The 14,998-nt window shown below is 51.3% G+C and overlaps 7 protein-coding genes across 7 annotated transcripts; 3 read left to right on the forward strand and 4 right to left on the reverse strand.

The window, feature by feature from the left end:
- Nucleotides 1-243: 243 nt before the first annotated feature.
- On the reverse strand, nucleotides 244-887 carry APUU_12301A (rRNA-processing FCF1 family protein; the record flags this gene model as incomplete). The annotated part of the gene is made up of 3 exons (XM_041698488.1): nucleotides 244-384; nucleotides 446-611; nucleotides 658-887. 3 exons carry the CDS (start codon nucleotides 885-887, stop codon nucleotides 244-246), a joined length of 537 nt encoding a protein of 178 aa, XP_041551667.1.
- A 325-nt stretch (nucleotides 888-1,212) lies between these two features.
- Nucleotides 1,213-2,130, reverse strand: APUU_12302A (tyrosine-protein phosphatase; the record flags this gene model as incomplete). The annotated part of the gene is made up of 2 exons (XM_041698489.1): nucleotides 1,213-1,547; nucleotides 1,602-2,130. The coding sequence occupies 2 exons, from the start codon at nucleotides 2,128-2,130 to the stop codon at nucleotides 1,213-1,215; spliced, it is 864 nt and encodes a 287-aa protein (XP_041551668.1).
- Nucleotides 2,131-2,496: 366 nt separating this feature from the next.
- APUU_12303A (uncharacterized protein) lies at nucleotides 2,497-4,144 on the reverse strand (the record flags this gene model as incomplete). The annotated part of the gene is made up of 4 exons (XM_041698490.1): nucleotides 2,497-2,777; nucleotides 2,830-3,077; nucleotides 3,121-3,354; nucleotides 3,402-4,144. 4 exons carry the CDS (start codon nucleotides 4,142-4,144, stop codon nucleotides 2,497-2,499), a joined length of 1,506 nt encoding a protein of 501 aa, XP_041551669.1.
- Nucleotides 4,145-5,170: 1,026 nt separating this feature from the next.
- Nucleotides 5,171-7,935, forward strand: APUU_12304S (uncharacterized protein; the record flags this gene model as incomplete). The annotated part of the gene is made up of 3 exons (XM_041698491.1): nucleotides 5,171-5,585; nucleotides 5,645-6,632; nucleotides 6,690-7,935. The coding sequence occupies 3 exons, from the start codon at nucleotides 5,171-5,173 to the stop codon at nucleotides 7,933-7,935; spliced, it is 2,649 nt and encodes an 882-aa protein (XP_041551670.1).
- Nucleotides 7,936-8,638: 703 nt separating this feature from the next.
- APUU_12305S (uncharacterized protein) lies at nucleotides 8,639-10,376 on the forward strand (the record flags this gene model as incomplete). Its single annotated transcript, XM_041698492.1, has 8 exons — nucleotides 8,639-8,735; nucleotides 8,780-8,980; nucleotides 9,022-9,107; nucleotides 9,153-9,196; nucleotides 9,239-9,660; nucleotides 9,705-9,904; nucleotides 9,970-10,098; nucleotides 10,170-10,376. 8 exons carry the CDS (start codon nucleotides 8,639-8,641, stop codon nucleotides 10,374-10,376), a joined length of 1,386 nt encoding a protein of 461 aa, XP_041551671.1.
- Nucleotides 10,377-11,413: 1,037 nt separating this feature from the next.
- On the forward strand, nucleotides 11,414-12,767 carry APUU_12306S (uncharacterized protein; the record flags this gene model as incomplete). The annotated part of the gene is made up of 6 exons (XM_041698493.1): nucleotides 11,414-11,578; nucleotides 11,631-12,009; nucleotides 12,056-12,173; nucleotides 12,246-12,310; nucleotides 12,361-12,391; nucleotides 12,440-12,767. 6 exons carry the CDS (start codon nucleotides 11,414-11,416, stop codon nucleotides 12,765-12,767), a joined length of 1,086 nt encoding a protein of 361 aa, XP_041551672.1.
- Nucleotides 12,768-12,921: 154 nt separating this feature from the next.
- APUU_12307A (uncharacterized protein) lies at nucleotides 12,922-14,036 on the reverse strand (the record flags this gene model as incomplete). The annotated part of the gene is made up of 3 exons (XM_041698494.1): nucleotides 12,922-13,449; nucleotides 13,496-13,621; nucleotides 13,668-14,036. The coding sequence occupies 3 exons, from the start codon at nucleotides 14,034-14,036 to the stop codon at nucleotides 12,922-12,924; spliced, it is 1,023 nt and encodes a 340-aa protein (XP_041551673.1).
- Between the last annotated feature and the right edge of the window lie 962 nt (nucleotides 14,037-14,998).

Here is a 14,998-nt window from a genome sequence, read left to right on the forward strand (position 1 = left end):
ATAAGAATCGGCTTTTGAGCCGTCGTTTTCGCTTATGCGGCTCGTCATGCAGTCTGCTCAAGCTGAGGATGCATGTCAGTCCTTCGGCTGCGACGGGGCCGGCCTCGTATACGGGCAAACCGTGCGAGATCGCAAGAACTTCCGATGACCGCAGGGCCTGAACTGCGACGCTGCAGGGTGGGAGTGGGAGCCAGCACTCGGGGTATACTGTATATTGTAGGTTGAGATTATAGTCGTGAGTCATTAATCCAGCGCGTCCGGCAGTTTCTCGATGGTGAATTTTCCGCGCGCGACCTTCATGATCGGAACACCGGGGATCTTGCGGAGTCGGCGGCAGAGGTCTTTATCGTTTGTTCCGACGACGTAGATTCGGTGTTTCGATACCTAAGCGTGTTAGCACTCTCTCTGGTTCTGGGTCTGGTGCTGGTTCTGGGTGTAGGCTCACTCTGTCGACAAGGCAGTCATCAGCGTAGGTGCCCTTGTGCGAGCACTTGACTCTCTCCCATCTCGGATCCTTGGCTACCCGCAAGGCTAATCGGTATTTATCACCCAGCTTTTCCAACTCGGCAATCGTGCAGTCCGTGAACGTCGGGATACACTTCGCATACAACCTAGTCCTGTAAGTATTTATCCACAATCCATAACCGGTGTACATACAGATCCATCATGGCCGGGAGCAAATCAAGCTTCGCCCGAATAGCGTGGGAGACGAAGTTGGTATCGACGAGGACACGGTACGGAGGGCCGAGGGCAGTGTTGGCAGCGAAGAACATGTTCGTCGGGGCAGCCTGGACATGGTTGGTGACTTCATCGCCGGGTTTCTTCTCCTTTGGCTTTTCGGGCGCTGGCTTGAGTCGTTCGTCGCGGGCTTTGATCGTGCGCTTCATCTGCGGGGGTTAGTGGTGTTGAATTTGAAATGAAAAGTCGGTAGCAACTCACTTGCGCGAACTTCTTGGTTTTCTTTGCGACACCCATTTTGAATGGCTGATGTGTATTTGGGGAAAGCGTTGCAATTGAAGATTTATTCGACTGATGCTGATAAGAAAAATATTTCGGACCGATTTCCCCGAGTCACATGATGGCAGTATAAAATGCATAACTCTAGATTAGGAAAGAGGTTTGTGCATAATGCATAACAAAAGCCGCCAGCATAAATGACAGGGCACCAGATTCTAAATACACGAGTGATGCCTTAGTCCTGTTCAATGCGATTTAGTTCCTGTTCAATGCGAGATTTGCTTTCATCGTATCAATATCAGAGTCCGAGAAACCCAGGCTCTTCAAATACCCGACCACGCCACCGTGCTTCTCATCAAGAATGTTGAGAAACCCAGTCATGCCGTTCGCGTGGACGCCCCAGAGAACCAGCAGAACGGGGTTATTCCACGCCGACTCTCCATACAGACTCTTCATCATCGTTAACAGAGCCTCGCGGCCGGGCTCGAGTCCAACCCGGGTTAGCGTGAAGTCGTGGACGATCGCTTCGTCGGCACTCCCTGCCAGACGGTGGATCAGGGCCGCGAGGACGCCGGTGCGGTCCTTTCCGGCTGTATTATCTTAGCGATTTTTTGTTTTTTAAATACCATAACAGAGGACCATACCTGAGCAATGAAAGAGAAAAGGCTTCTCTGGCTCGTCACGGATATGCTCAAAGACGGCCTTATAGACTGGCGCGTGCGAGGCGAGATAGGCCGTGTACATCTGCACCAGGGTCTCAGTCGACTTTTCCGGATCAGATGGAGGCACCATTGCTGCGTTCGGCGGTTTCCCGCCCAGTGCATCCGGGATCCAGACGACTTCGACGCCGTCGATAACAGGGCTCGGCTTTTTGGTGCGCTCGTCGGGCCGACGTAGATCGTAGATCTTTTTGATCCCGAGGGTGTTCAGGGCTGTTACGCCGTCTGGTGTGAATGTTGGGACTGGGGCTGCTGAGCGGTAGGCGAGCCCTGGGCGAAGAACTGCTGGGGATGGAGAGGTCGGAATGGTTGCATTGCTGATGTCGCGGAGGTTGAAGATGCCCGGGACCGTGGTGAAGGGGGCCTGCGAGATGATCTCGGCTACTGCTTCTGCTGGCAGGGATGTCTGGATGTCGGTTGCCAGAAGCTCTTGCAGATTGTACGTGGACCCCATGATGCAGTGATTTAGTGAACGACAGCAGAGTATCTGAATTGTAAAGAGAACTGGAAGATCGTGGCAGTGAGCTGAAGCTGAAGTGGGGGGCTCGTACCGCCCAGCAATGCGCTACTCGACGTATATCGCCCGATCAGGCAATGTCAGATAGAATTTAAGTACCGAATTCGCAATGAGACGAGTCTAGAACATTTTGTCTTATATCTCGTACTGTATCTCGTACTATCTCGTTGACTCATTTGTTCTGCTTTGAGTGCGGGGCATTAAACACGATGAACCTCGGCTGTCGATACGGGTTGCTATAGATGACATACTCAGGTTCTCACTATAGATGCAACTCTGTCTGATTCAATTGAATTGAATAAACTACTCATTCTTCTTCCCCACAAACCCCCCACCCCGCAATCCAAAATAACTAAACCCACAAACCACCACCATCGCCGCAAACATCAGCCAATACGCCGCCCGGAACCCCTTCAACGTATCCTGCCCCGAGTGTTCCGTGACAGACGCAGCAATCGCAGCACTCACAGCCAGTCCAACCGAGTTCCCGACCTGCGAGACCGAGTTAAACACTGCCCCCGCGAGAGCTTGGTTCTCGCCGGGGTACGCGCGGGATATTATCAGATTGGAGACCGTGAAGAGGACTTCATAACCTGTTAGTTGTGCAAGAAGAGATAAGAGATACGAGATACGTACCATCTGCATGAATAGGACTGAAAAGCATGGAGACGAATGCTCCGCGCCAGTATACCCAGCTGGGTTTTATGAGTGCCATAAGAAGTGGAGAGAGTGTGCTGATTATGGCGGATACAAACACCAACTGGCCCACGGAGATTTTGTCCACTGTGTACCCGGTGAAAATGTTTGTTACTGCGCCGGCTATCACCATTGGGAGGAACATGAGTGATGAAGCGAGGGCAGAGTGGTGCTGAATTTCTTGGAAACTGGATATGTTAGCTGGGCTAGGAATGTACTGACAGGACATACTATAGAGATGTAAAGTACTGCAGAGCATTGAGCTCTGCCCATGTGAAGAAGACTATAATGCAGGTCGCGCTGAATAGCCTGTTCTTCCAGAGACTGTTAGGGATGAGTGCCGGGCGGCCGTGCTTCTCCTGCCATCCAACCCAGAGTACAAACGTCGGCAGGAGGACGATCGATAACGCGAAGAGAACAATGATATACGGCTCTTGAAGATTATGGTAGTTCTCTGTGATTTGGCTATCCAGCATGTTAGCGGCGTCCAAGAACGCAGAGACGAGACTCACGCGAGAACGAAAGAAAGTAAAGCCAGGGAAACACTGATAATCGGCGCCCCAACCCAGTCGATCTTCTTCAATCCCTGCAGAACAGGCCCAGCCCTCGGCCTCTCCCTCGGGAGAGACCAGAAGGCAAGAACAGAAAGCAACGCATTGATAATAGCACTGACATAGTATCCAAACCGCCACCCAATCGAGTCTGCAAACACACCACCCAGTATCAACCCCACGGAGTATCCCAGCGGCTGTCCCATACCCATAGATGCGAAACCCAGATTGCGCGCCTTACCCGGTGGAAATGTCCGCGTCATCAGACTCACCGCGCACGGGAGACACATTGAAACTGCGATCCCAAGAAGGGTCCGGAAGGCTATGAGCTGGTTCCCTGTCTGGGCGAGACCGCATGCTAGTGTGAATGCGGCAAAGAGGATACTCCCTGTTAGCCAGACGCGCTTGTCACCGACGACGTCTGCGATGGCGCCGAATATGAGAAGTGTGCACCCTGCCGCAAGGGCGTATACAGCTGCTGGCCACAGAAGGATCTCGTGGTTTAGGCCGAGGTCGGTGGCCATTCGGGGGAGGGCTACGGTGAGAATGCCCGAGCCCATGGTGTTGAGGAAGCTGACGCCGGATAGGGCTACCACGGCTGTTATTGCTTGGGCTTTGCTGGGTGATTGTGGCGTGGCATGGTTCAGGGCTGTCTTTGCATTTGTGTGGGTATCGTGGAGAACGATTTCTTCTGTTTGGGACATTGTGCAGGTTACACCTAGAATATAAGTTGTATTATTGCATTTATTTAGGAAGGCGATCGAGTTATAGGGACGTCTGACGGAACCAATTCCGACGGTTTGTAAGCTCAGCAGCTTACTCTGTTCGTATAGTGTCTTGCTACCGGCGGATCAGCACACTGGGCTATATGAACAGGCAATCGACCTCAATGCTACCAGAGCGATGATACCCTCCATTGTGACAGGAAACGAGCCAATACGTAGCATAATGTCTCCAGGATCGATTGGCGACCAAGTAGGGTGCCATGCCATGCTCTTTCAGAACAGCCGCAACCCGCATATCGCCCATCCCTCCACTATCAAGGCCGCGGCTTTCTCAGCCGACCGATGCCTCTGCTGCATGGACATTGTCTCCAGAACCGATGTAGTCGAAAGACATATGATTTTTGTTGCTGACATGAAATATCCGCGGAACTTTGAACTGGAGAATGCGCATTCCGGTCCACCCAGACGCGGTACGATGGCTGTGACGCGTCAAAGATCGTTACGGGCAGCTCACATAGTCAATTCTAGAGGATACAGGTAATCTCTACTGATTACACTCGAGTATAAAGACTTCTGCGACCTACACGGCAACTCAGAACCGATCGTTATACTCGTGCAAGAGCTTCTGAAGCTATTCGGTCCAGCATCCAACAAACGCAGGCTTTGAGGGTAGTGCAATACCACTGAGTATGAGTACTTCGGCTTTCATAATGATACATTATAGTTTAATCCAAGCTGAAGCCGTATGTTCAGACGGCCTGGCCTGGTAAACTGGCCAGTTGGTTGCCTTGGCGCTAAGGCTGCGCGCAACAACCCTGCACGACCTATCAGCTCTGACAACAAGGACAGCCTGCATGATTACTTTCATTTCTGCATTCGACATGATTCATGAAAAGCAAGAGATAAGCGCTAGTGCTACTGCCCCGCACCGAGCTGTCTCGAGGTCTATCTCCGATTCAAGCACCGGACCCATTGTTGTTATAGAAAGATCCATCTACCGCTGTTATGGATGGCGCACGCACGAGACCAACTCTCCAAAACGAGGAAGATATTGCCCATGTCGTCTGGGCAGCTCATATTATCTCGTATCTTACAAACAAAGGGAATAATGCGGAGCTGGCAGATGAAGCCGACGACGACACTGACAATGATGAAATAACTGATCATGAGACGGACTGCGAGACGGAAAAGGCAGTGATTCTGTCTGGATCCCGAGAATCCGTTCGACGGAAGTTCTTGGATTGTATCGCGCAGCTATTCTCACACTGTAAGGGGCGGGGCGGGGTTACGGGGGCTGCACTGCGTGAGATGGAAGATGGCGTTGAGGTGGATATTGCGCGCAACGACGGGTTCTCTTCTGATCTCGAAGCTCTGGGATATTGCAGGATCGTGGAGCAATATTTGGCGGGCTCTTTTGAAGGTAGGCGACCACTTGATTTTCTTTCGAGGTGTTGAAGTTGTGCTGACGCTGGCCTGCAGAAACAAAGAGTCCTGCAGATTCTGGGACTGACTTTGAGCAGACTGCTGTGGGTTATATGTCTGAAAGGGTTGACGAGTGGATCAAGGACCTCCAAAGGGTTATAAGAAAGACCAAGAAGGCTCGTCTATGCATTGATCAACAACACGGAGAGGAGACGGCAGCTCAAGACTGGGCAAGAACGATGGAGCAGGCACTGCAATTCGATGCAGAAAAGACAGATTCCGAGACGCGGTTCTCAATAGTCAAGCATGCATACAGATGCGTGAACATTACTGAAGTCCAAGACTTGCTCTCGCATATGTTTGGCCAGGATGGACAAAAGCTCTGGGACAGGCTGAATTTCATCGCCAGGCCACTAACAGACGCCCGATTACTGAGATCGATAGCAGTGCAAGAGCCACAATTCCGAAACTGCCGAGTTTCACTGGTGCCGCCAAAGCCGAAGACAGCTCTGGACGAGAGATACGTCGTGGGAATTTCGGAGGCATCGGAGCGACTAGGGCTGGGATCCGTACCAGCTTCAAGACTTTATTCATCTAACCAGAGCTTCAAGGAGGCGTGCGCAGAACCATTTGGCCTCCATGCTGAGATGCAGTTAGTCTTGCATTACGATGAGCAGCGTGTACCACAGCCTACTTTAGACTACTTTGGATGCAGTAAGAAGAGTTGCTTGCTCTGCGAGACATTTCTGGCCGCGTTGCCAAACCCGATTGACACACGCGGCAGGCATGGTGTCTGCTATCCCGCCTGGGGCGTGCCAGTGTCCGATTCAGCCGGTATACAGGACACTATCAAGGAGTTAGGAAAGAGCCTCGTGGCTCGCATTCGAGAGCTGCTCAATGTAAAGCACCTGGGTGACAATGTCAAGCAGTCAGAGATAGTGTCTGGGTTTTCGGCCCTGACTCTGGAGGAGTGGCGCCAGAAGGAGCTGACCGTACGACAGTACAAGGATAGCCAGACGCAACAGCAAAGAGACATGCAAATTAAGTAAGATTCATATTATTTATATTGGAATTCCAACAGCCAACTGACCATCATAACTAGACAGGGTATTGCGCCAACTACGAGATCCAAACATCAACCACTCCAGAACTTTGAGCCCGAAGACTGCTGTGTCATGTGTAACACCAGTCCAGGACGTCCATGCGCACGGTGCCGAAGCACATATTATTGCTCCGAGGAATGCGAGAAGAGCGACGCTGCTTCACACGGGAGGCTCTGTGAACAGTTTGCCTCGCAGACTGACAGACCATCCCCGCAACATAAACGCGCCATATTCTTCCCGGCAGACAGCGAGGAGCCATCCTTGGTATGGGTCCCATGTACCCGCAAGTATGAAACCGAGGAGCGCATGAGCTGGACGCAGCTGAACCCCCACCCCTATCTCGGAACAGATGAGCCAGCCAAAGAAAGCTTGCGAATTGAACACAACCCGGTCCGATCTCGAAACCTGGGATCTGGGTTTGCAGGCGCTGCTATTCGTAAGGAGGGTTACTGCGTCTCCCTGGTGTATCGTGAGCTGTATTTAAAGGACGGGTCAAAAACGAATAGAAGTATCCAAGCCTGCATTGCAGCATCTGGCCCTTTAACAACCCCGCATGAATATCGGGGACCGATGATTGCTCTGCGAGAAACCCACCCGGAAGACTATGAGGATATAACATTGGCCGACTTTCGACACATAATGGATTATCTGGTAAGCTACAGAGACACAAAGGTGAGGGAAACGGTCCCAGATTTGCGTCACCGCGCCCCATCCACCATGCGCGGCGTGAGGATTTGCTGTTACGGTGAACTGAAGGTCCATGGCTCGCACCCATTCGTGGCTGTCGATGTCACCAGGTCTAACCAGATCGCACTTGGGGACGGATCCATCTCGCCAATATCTGTCTGTCTCGGCATGCCGTTACGGCTGTGGAAGGAACCGGACCATGAGTTCCACGAAGACCCGCCGGGATGGGCAGGGCACATGAACGCAGATAGTAACCAGAACGTTGCTTTCTTGATGTTGGAGACGGACCCGTTTCACGAGTGGTGGGGATGGGCGCCTATGTACTGGAATCGCAGGATTGGGAATGTCTGCGCGGTTCGTGAAGACGGGGAAGACCTGTCTATGGACGATGTGGCGATGATGTGCTACTTTGTGAGGCGCAAATTGCAGCCCATGTTTGAGGAGGTGCTGGAATCGGACACGAGTGTGGAAAGTAGGCGAGGGGCTCTTGATTTTGTAACTCGAGATAATATGGTCGCTTATTGGAGCGCGGAGGGAGGCATTCGCAAATGGGACTAGGAAAGGGCCAACCCTCATCAGATTACTGGGGTAATTGGGATAAGACGGATTGAATAATACCCAACTCCATGGTTTATTTTTCTACGCAACAAATGAATAGGAGGACTGAGTCGGAAATCCCGACTGCTCGGAGTAATACACAGCGGAATGCAGCAGTCTTGACTGCCAGGGTGCTACAGCCCTCATAATCAAAACCGGGAAATCTGGATGGACACTGTGAAGACTCGACCAGCCGTACTCGTATCTCGCACCATGGGATGGAACCAAGACGGACAGGCGAGCCAACAGCCAACCCCGCATTTGGCCGATCCCAAACCAAGGAATGCTAGTATAGTGCCCATGGGGAATGGAATTGGAAGATGGCGATTGGGCCACCCCCGAGACTAAGCTTAGCGGCGCTCCTGGTGCTGTTTACTAGTTTAGGGTTGCTGACAGCAAGCTGCTTGAGTGTCACACGGCACAACGCCACGCTTGCACGGGCTAAATAGAGCCGAGATGCTCTTTCACGCTGTTCTATTTGCTACCACCCTGGTTCGGCTGTGTGGACAGAGGTAGTTCTGTCGTGTAATGCCGATGGTGAAGCCGACTTCGCCATGCATTATCCCGAGATGACTACTCGCCCTGGACTTGCTGTCGTATAAGTCAGTTTTCTCTGATTCAGTGCACCGCGTCTCCTGTTGAAAAGTCCATACTGACCGTCACCATGCGTTTCTACAAGCGCAAGATCACCGTCAACGACAATGCTGTCACGAGCGCCGTAAACTTAACACTGCGCCAGTCTCTGCTACCTAATGCCCTAGGTATTTCAAACATAAAGCAGCAGATACATTGCTAACAACCGCAGTAACAATTCTGTTCTTCCTCTGGGGTTTCGCATACGGACTCCTCGACGTGCTCAACTCGCATTTCCAGACGACGTTAAACATCACCGCCAGCAAGTCCAGCGGTCTGCAGGCATCATACTTTGGGGCATATTTCGTCTGCCCTTTGACGATCTCGGGATGGATTAATCGCAGATTCGGGTTTCGTGTGACCTTCATGACAGGTGAGTATCACACCCATGACTTGTGCCTGGCTGACCATCAGGCCTTACAACTCTGGCCGTCGGCTGCCTCCTCTTCTGGCCGAGTGGCGTGAAGAAATCATTTGGTGGATTCTGCGGCAGCATGTTTGTATGCTTACCCTGAACAGAGAATTGATCGATTGCTGACCAGCAGGTCGTCGGAGCCGGCCTCTCAACCCTTGAAACCGCCGCAGACCCGTACGTCCCCAACCTGATGCATGGGTTCAACTAACAGTATAGATTCCTCGCCATCTGCGGACCCCCTCGCTACAGCGAAATCCGACTGAACCTCGCACAAGCCGTGCAAGGCGTCGGAACCTTCGTCGCACCCCTCCTCGCAACCCGCGTCTTCTTCGCAAACACAGTCGACACAGACCAGGGCCTCGAGAACGTACAATGGGTATACCTCGGTGTAGCCGGCTTCGTAGGACTGTTGATAATCCTGTTCTTCCTGGCCCCGTTCCCTGAAATCACCGATGCAGACCAGCAGGCGCTCGAGAGCATGATCACCGACGGTGGAGAGGAGAGCCCGCCGCTGAAGAAACAGTATAACCTCTTCCTAGGCGTGTGGAGCCAGTTTTGCTATGTCGGCGCGCAGATTGCCCTCGCTGGGTATTTTATCAATTTCTGCCTTGAGGCCGGGTATTCGTCTGCTATGTCTTGTATGTCTTCCGTTTTTTATAATTGGCGCTAGCTAATAGTACAGCCGACCTTCTCGCCATCGCGCAGGGGTTGTATGCAGCGAATAGGTTCATTGCGACCGGGCTGATGATGATGAAGGTGTTCAAGCCGCGGTATATGCTAACAGTGTATCTCGGTCTGTGCGTTGTCTTTGCGATCGCAGCGATGAACACGACCGGCGCGGCGTCTGTCGCGCTCTGTATTCTTGTTTTCTGCTTTGAATCGGTATGACTAACACGAACATTAAACCCTGACGCGATAGATGAATAGATGAAATGCTGATATCGTAGTGCTGCTTCGCAACGATCTTCTCCCTCGCGCTGCGCGGTCTCGGGAGACATACAAAGGTCGGGGGATCGTTCCTCGTCGCTGCGATTTCAGGAGGGACTGTATTTCCGCCTATGATGGGTGCTGTTGTGGTATGTATCCCTTTCCTTTTCTTTTCTTTTATTTGTTCTTTTTTTTTTTTTGGGGAATGCTGACCAGATAGACGAACAAAAACGCGCATCTGGCTATGGCGATTCCGATGATGGGGTATATCCTCGCGTTTATCTTCCCGGTGTATGTGAATGTCTTTAAGAAGGATACTATGGATATGCATCGCAATACAGGGATTAATGTTGATGTGCCGGTTGGGAAGGAGATTGAGCTTGAGCGTGCGGATGCTGAGCAGGTGGATCGTGTTGAAAGGCAGTGAGATGGCTTTTGTGAAGTATAGGATGTGTATCTCAGTAGTTTGAATAATCTTCGTTTTTCTCTAGGGTTGGCCCTCCGCACGACTGTAATTATATTCCAAATTGTCAGTGTCAACTAGAACAATCGATTTCAACCACCAATTGGTCTTCTGCATGCAGAGTGCAACAAGTCTAGATGCGTCCATCGTGCGGGCACACGAGGCACGAGGGGCGGTGGAGAGTACCTGGCTTGAAGTTGATAGATCATATATTCAGTCCATAAATTCTCCCGCGCTGACCTGAGTGGAAATTGCATGACTCGTGCGACAGCGAAGCAGACCGAATTAGGGCTTGAGAACATGCTCACCGAAGCCAAGTCCACATCTCGATTAAATCCATACCAGGCGGCCATTCAGACACGTCTAGATGGATCTGAGAAATTGGTTTCGATCTGGAAATTTGGAATCATGCTGCCAAGTCAGACTAATGTTTCTGTTGCTGCAAGTATGGGCGAATCGCTATCTGGGTGGGGAGGCGAGGATGTCCAACGACGAGGTTGGGCCCAATGGTTGATTTATTTCTTGCTATTGCTTTTGGGGATGGCACGCTGATACAGCTGTCCGTGGATGGTCTGGGATTCGGCTGTATATCAATTCCAAATATCTGTCACATTAACTACAACATCAGGCCGTCTGGATTACGGAGTGTACTAACAGTACAATCACTGCAACAAGGCCAGATTCAGGTACACGTGTGATCTGCAGTTAAACTTGATATGTCTGATAATCAAGATCCTCTCCAAGCCATTGGATTTGCACGGCTCCACAACCCTGCCAACTGGAGATCCGATCCACAGCGGGATCTTCTAGTGGAGGGGAAGTGGCTGTCATTCTGGTTGATCCCAGTCGTCGGTCCTGTCGTATTTAGGGCTTGTTCACCGACGGGTTCAATTTCTACAAATGCAGGAGACGATACACTCGACGCGTCAGTCGCCCCCCTGAGACTGTCGGGAACGCATGAAACGTGCAGCGTTCTCTATTCTCTAACAAGCATCAAGAATATGGACCGCAGTACGGATGACAATTCCATCTCACAGCGCACGCTGTATGCCACAATCTGGGTGGAATACGGAATCTGCACCGTCGTCATGCTCCTGCGAGCATACTCCCAGTTCTTCGTCCTCCGCAGGTTCACAGTCGATGACTATGTGATGCTCGGTGCCTACGTTAGTTGCCACTACATACTGCAATACTTCAAGGTGACTCTAACAGATCCAGCTCTGTCAAGGCGTCGCGTCCGCACTCTGCACCGCATCAGCACACTGGGGCCTCGGAGCGAGCGTCATGAGCCTCAGCTACAAACAGATCGTCAACGTGCTGAAATTCGTCATGATCTCGATGCCATTTGGCGTGATTGCGCCGCTGCTGGGTCGCATCTCGTTCATCCTCTTCCTTCTCTCGTCCGTCATCACGGCCCATAACCCGCGGCGGAAATGGCTGTGGGGGCTTGTCGCCCTGCAGCTTGTTATCAATACAATCCCGTGCATTCTGCAGTTTACGCAGTGTCGCCCGGCGAGTGCATTATGGGATCCGATGAATTTGATTCAAAAGTGTCAGGGCGCGGTTGTTGTTCAGAAGTTTGGGTATTTCCAAGGGGGTGCGCATCCTCGTTCTATACTCCTAATTGTCACTGACCAGCGCAGCTTTCAATGCATTGACAGACCTGATCCTAACGGTAATCGGTCTCGTCGTGATTCTCTCCCTTAAAACCCACCGCTCGAATAAGATTGCCCTTTGCTCGATTCTGTCGTTGAGTTTATTGTGCGTTCCCGTCCAAGGTCCGGACATACACTAAGGACATATTCTAAGGACATACCCTCCTAACAAACGCAGAGCCATGATCGCCGCTATTCTCAAGACAGTCCAGATTCGAATCATGAATACGTTCGAGTTCAGCCGTACGTTCCTCGTCTAATACATGTATTGCAATTCTAACCCTCTTCTCCAGAAGCAATGGGCCTCTGGGCAATCTGGTTCCTGTAAGCACGCGCAACCCACCACTTCCTCGTTCTAATCTAACAAACCAGAACCGAAGGAACGGTCGTGATAGTAACAGCCTCCGTTCCCCGTCTTCGTGCAATCGTCGTTCTCGGTCGTCAGAGACAAAAGTCATCCTATAATCCCTACAACCCTTACAACACGCCTGTAACCCCACGGGGTCGGTCAGAAAACAGCAATAACATGCATAGTACTGAGGACCAATCTGTTCAGACCAAGTATATTAACACGCCCATTGACGAGACATTGCTCTTTGAGGAACGGGCGAGGAGTGAGGATAGCCCTGAGGACTTTGACGTTCTGCCTATGGAGTCGGCGACGGAGTTGATTCCGGTGACGGGGAGGAGTGCAGTTTGATATTTAATGTTTATACCTATTTAAATATTGCGACTGGATGTATATTAATGGACATGAACACGTTATTAAGTCATTTGATTTTCTCATTAGAGTATTAAGCAATATAGCATATGTAGGGCAACCCGTAACTGTTCTCCCTAGCTTCGAGCATATATTAAATCACAAAAATCGCAACTAACGCGCCAAGAGCACCGGATACACCATACTGGCTAAGCTTACTCGCTGCCCCTGTGAAGCCTGGGTCATTGGGTCCAGTTGTAGTCCCTCCAGGATCAGAGCTGCTGGAGTCCGACTCAGAGTCCGAAGAGGTCGAAGATGAAGACGAGCCGGAACCAGAGCCAGAGCCAGAGCTGGAACTTCCATCATCCCCGTCCGAGGAGGAGGACGAGTCAAGGCCAGAGTTCGATCCCGAGCCGGATACCCCAGTAGCGGAGGCAGAACTAGTCGATGAGGCATCATCGTCGTTTGAAGAGGAGCCGAGATCTAGGTCAAAGTCAAAGCCAGAGTCTGAAGAGCTAGAGTCTTCGCCTGAACTTCCTGTCTGCGTCGCTGTTGGTGAAGAATTTGTTGCAGTACCTCCATTGCCGCCATCACTACTACCGCCACCGCTGCCACCGCTGCTGCTATCACCGAAGAGTAGATTGAGGAGGTATTCTATGATCTGCATTATGTAGTCGAAGAGCTGAAAACGGTTAGAAAAGCCTCGGAGCGTTCGTACGGGTGCATACCGGAGCGATGCTATTAACCAAGTCACGTATCTGGACAGCAGTATCGTGTGTTAACAGGATACTGGCATTATCGAGAAGAGTCTTGATCTTGTCAATCACGTCCGAGTTGAGTAGGTCAAGCAGCGTCTGCATTATTAGCCCGTGGCCACACTAGAATAGATGAAATACTCACCGGCAGCAGCGGCCCAAGCTGCTCCTGAAGATCCTGAACTGCATCGGAATTCAACAAGTCGGAGATGGTACCGACAAGCTTCTTGGTGTCGTCGGCACCTCCATCCCCCAGGAGTGATGCAAGATGGGTAATGATGGAATTGATGTTGTCGAGGGACTGCGGCTTCAACAGATCCAGGATCGGCTGGATAAGCCCTTTGATATTATCGACGATGTCACCTAGATCAAGTGCTCGAACCATGAGGAAGTGCAGTTCATCTTGCGTGACACCGGATACCTGGACCACGGATAGGTCATCGTGATTGACCGACAAGGTCGAAGTGACCGCCACCGGCAGCACGAGAAGGGAGAGGTACCTCGAGATGAGCATTGCGGATGGCGGTTGTCAATGAACTAGACTAGCCCTTAACCCCGAAGCAAATTCTGGGGTGCATAACGGCGTTCATGCCCAAGATATAGGCATCTTCTCCGCTCTGAGCGACTCGCTGCAGGGCATGCCATGGGGGTCCTAGGCCTGCCTTGGTCCATGTGATGGGTAGCGTTCCTATACGCAGGGTCTCACCAGCTTCATGTAGCCTCGTTAGGAATGAAATATGGACCAATGTTGTGTAAGGTAACTATTGGTGGCTGTAGAATAGATTGGTGGCGGAGAATGAGAGCGGGGAGTGTATGACTCTTGGAATCTGACATCGAAGAGACTGACTCGAATGCGAGAGTAGATGAAATCCGACAAAGCCTGTATAAATCTGCAGGTTTAGCCAGGTTAAATAATAAACACTGCAGGTCTAGCCAGGCAAATTAGCGGGCCCAAGAAACCAGCCCTAAACGAGGCACAGCACATGCCAGATGCGCGAAAAGTCGCGTATCTCGGGCCGCGGAATGAGGCCTTGGCTGGTTTGTATGGACATGTCTCACTTGATGCATATTAAAAAGACTGCTGCTTGGTAATATCTGTGTCTTGTCTGGACATACCCCAGAGGTTCATGGTTCGCTTCATCTGATTACCAGTGTCAACCTTACCGCTGCATCAGGTGGTTTCCGCCTCAGGATTCGACCTTGGAAAAAGGCTCAGACTGTATTTTTTTCAGGCGAGCGGTTTCAATATTACAATAGAATGTCAAGACAATTCGATATGTTTAGAGGTAGTTGCATGGCTATGCCAATTTGACAACTTTCTTGCCAGATAGGAGTCAACTGGTCTGGCTATGAGATCTGGCAGAAGCCCTGCAAAAGCGGGTCTTGGCGTACTTCATGCTATAGCCTATAGAGTCGGGCCAGAAAGCGACAGTCCCACCAGTAAGAACTAATGGAGACCGGCATTGCTGATTCAAT

Source organism: Aspergillus puulaauensis, chromosome 1 (genome assembly GCF_016861865.1).
Source record: "Aspergillus puulaauensis MK2 DNA, chromosome 1, nearly complete sequence".
NCBI lineage: Eukaryota > Fungi > Ascomycota > Eurotiomycetes > Eurotiales > Aspergillaceae > Aspergillus > Aspergillus puulaauensis.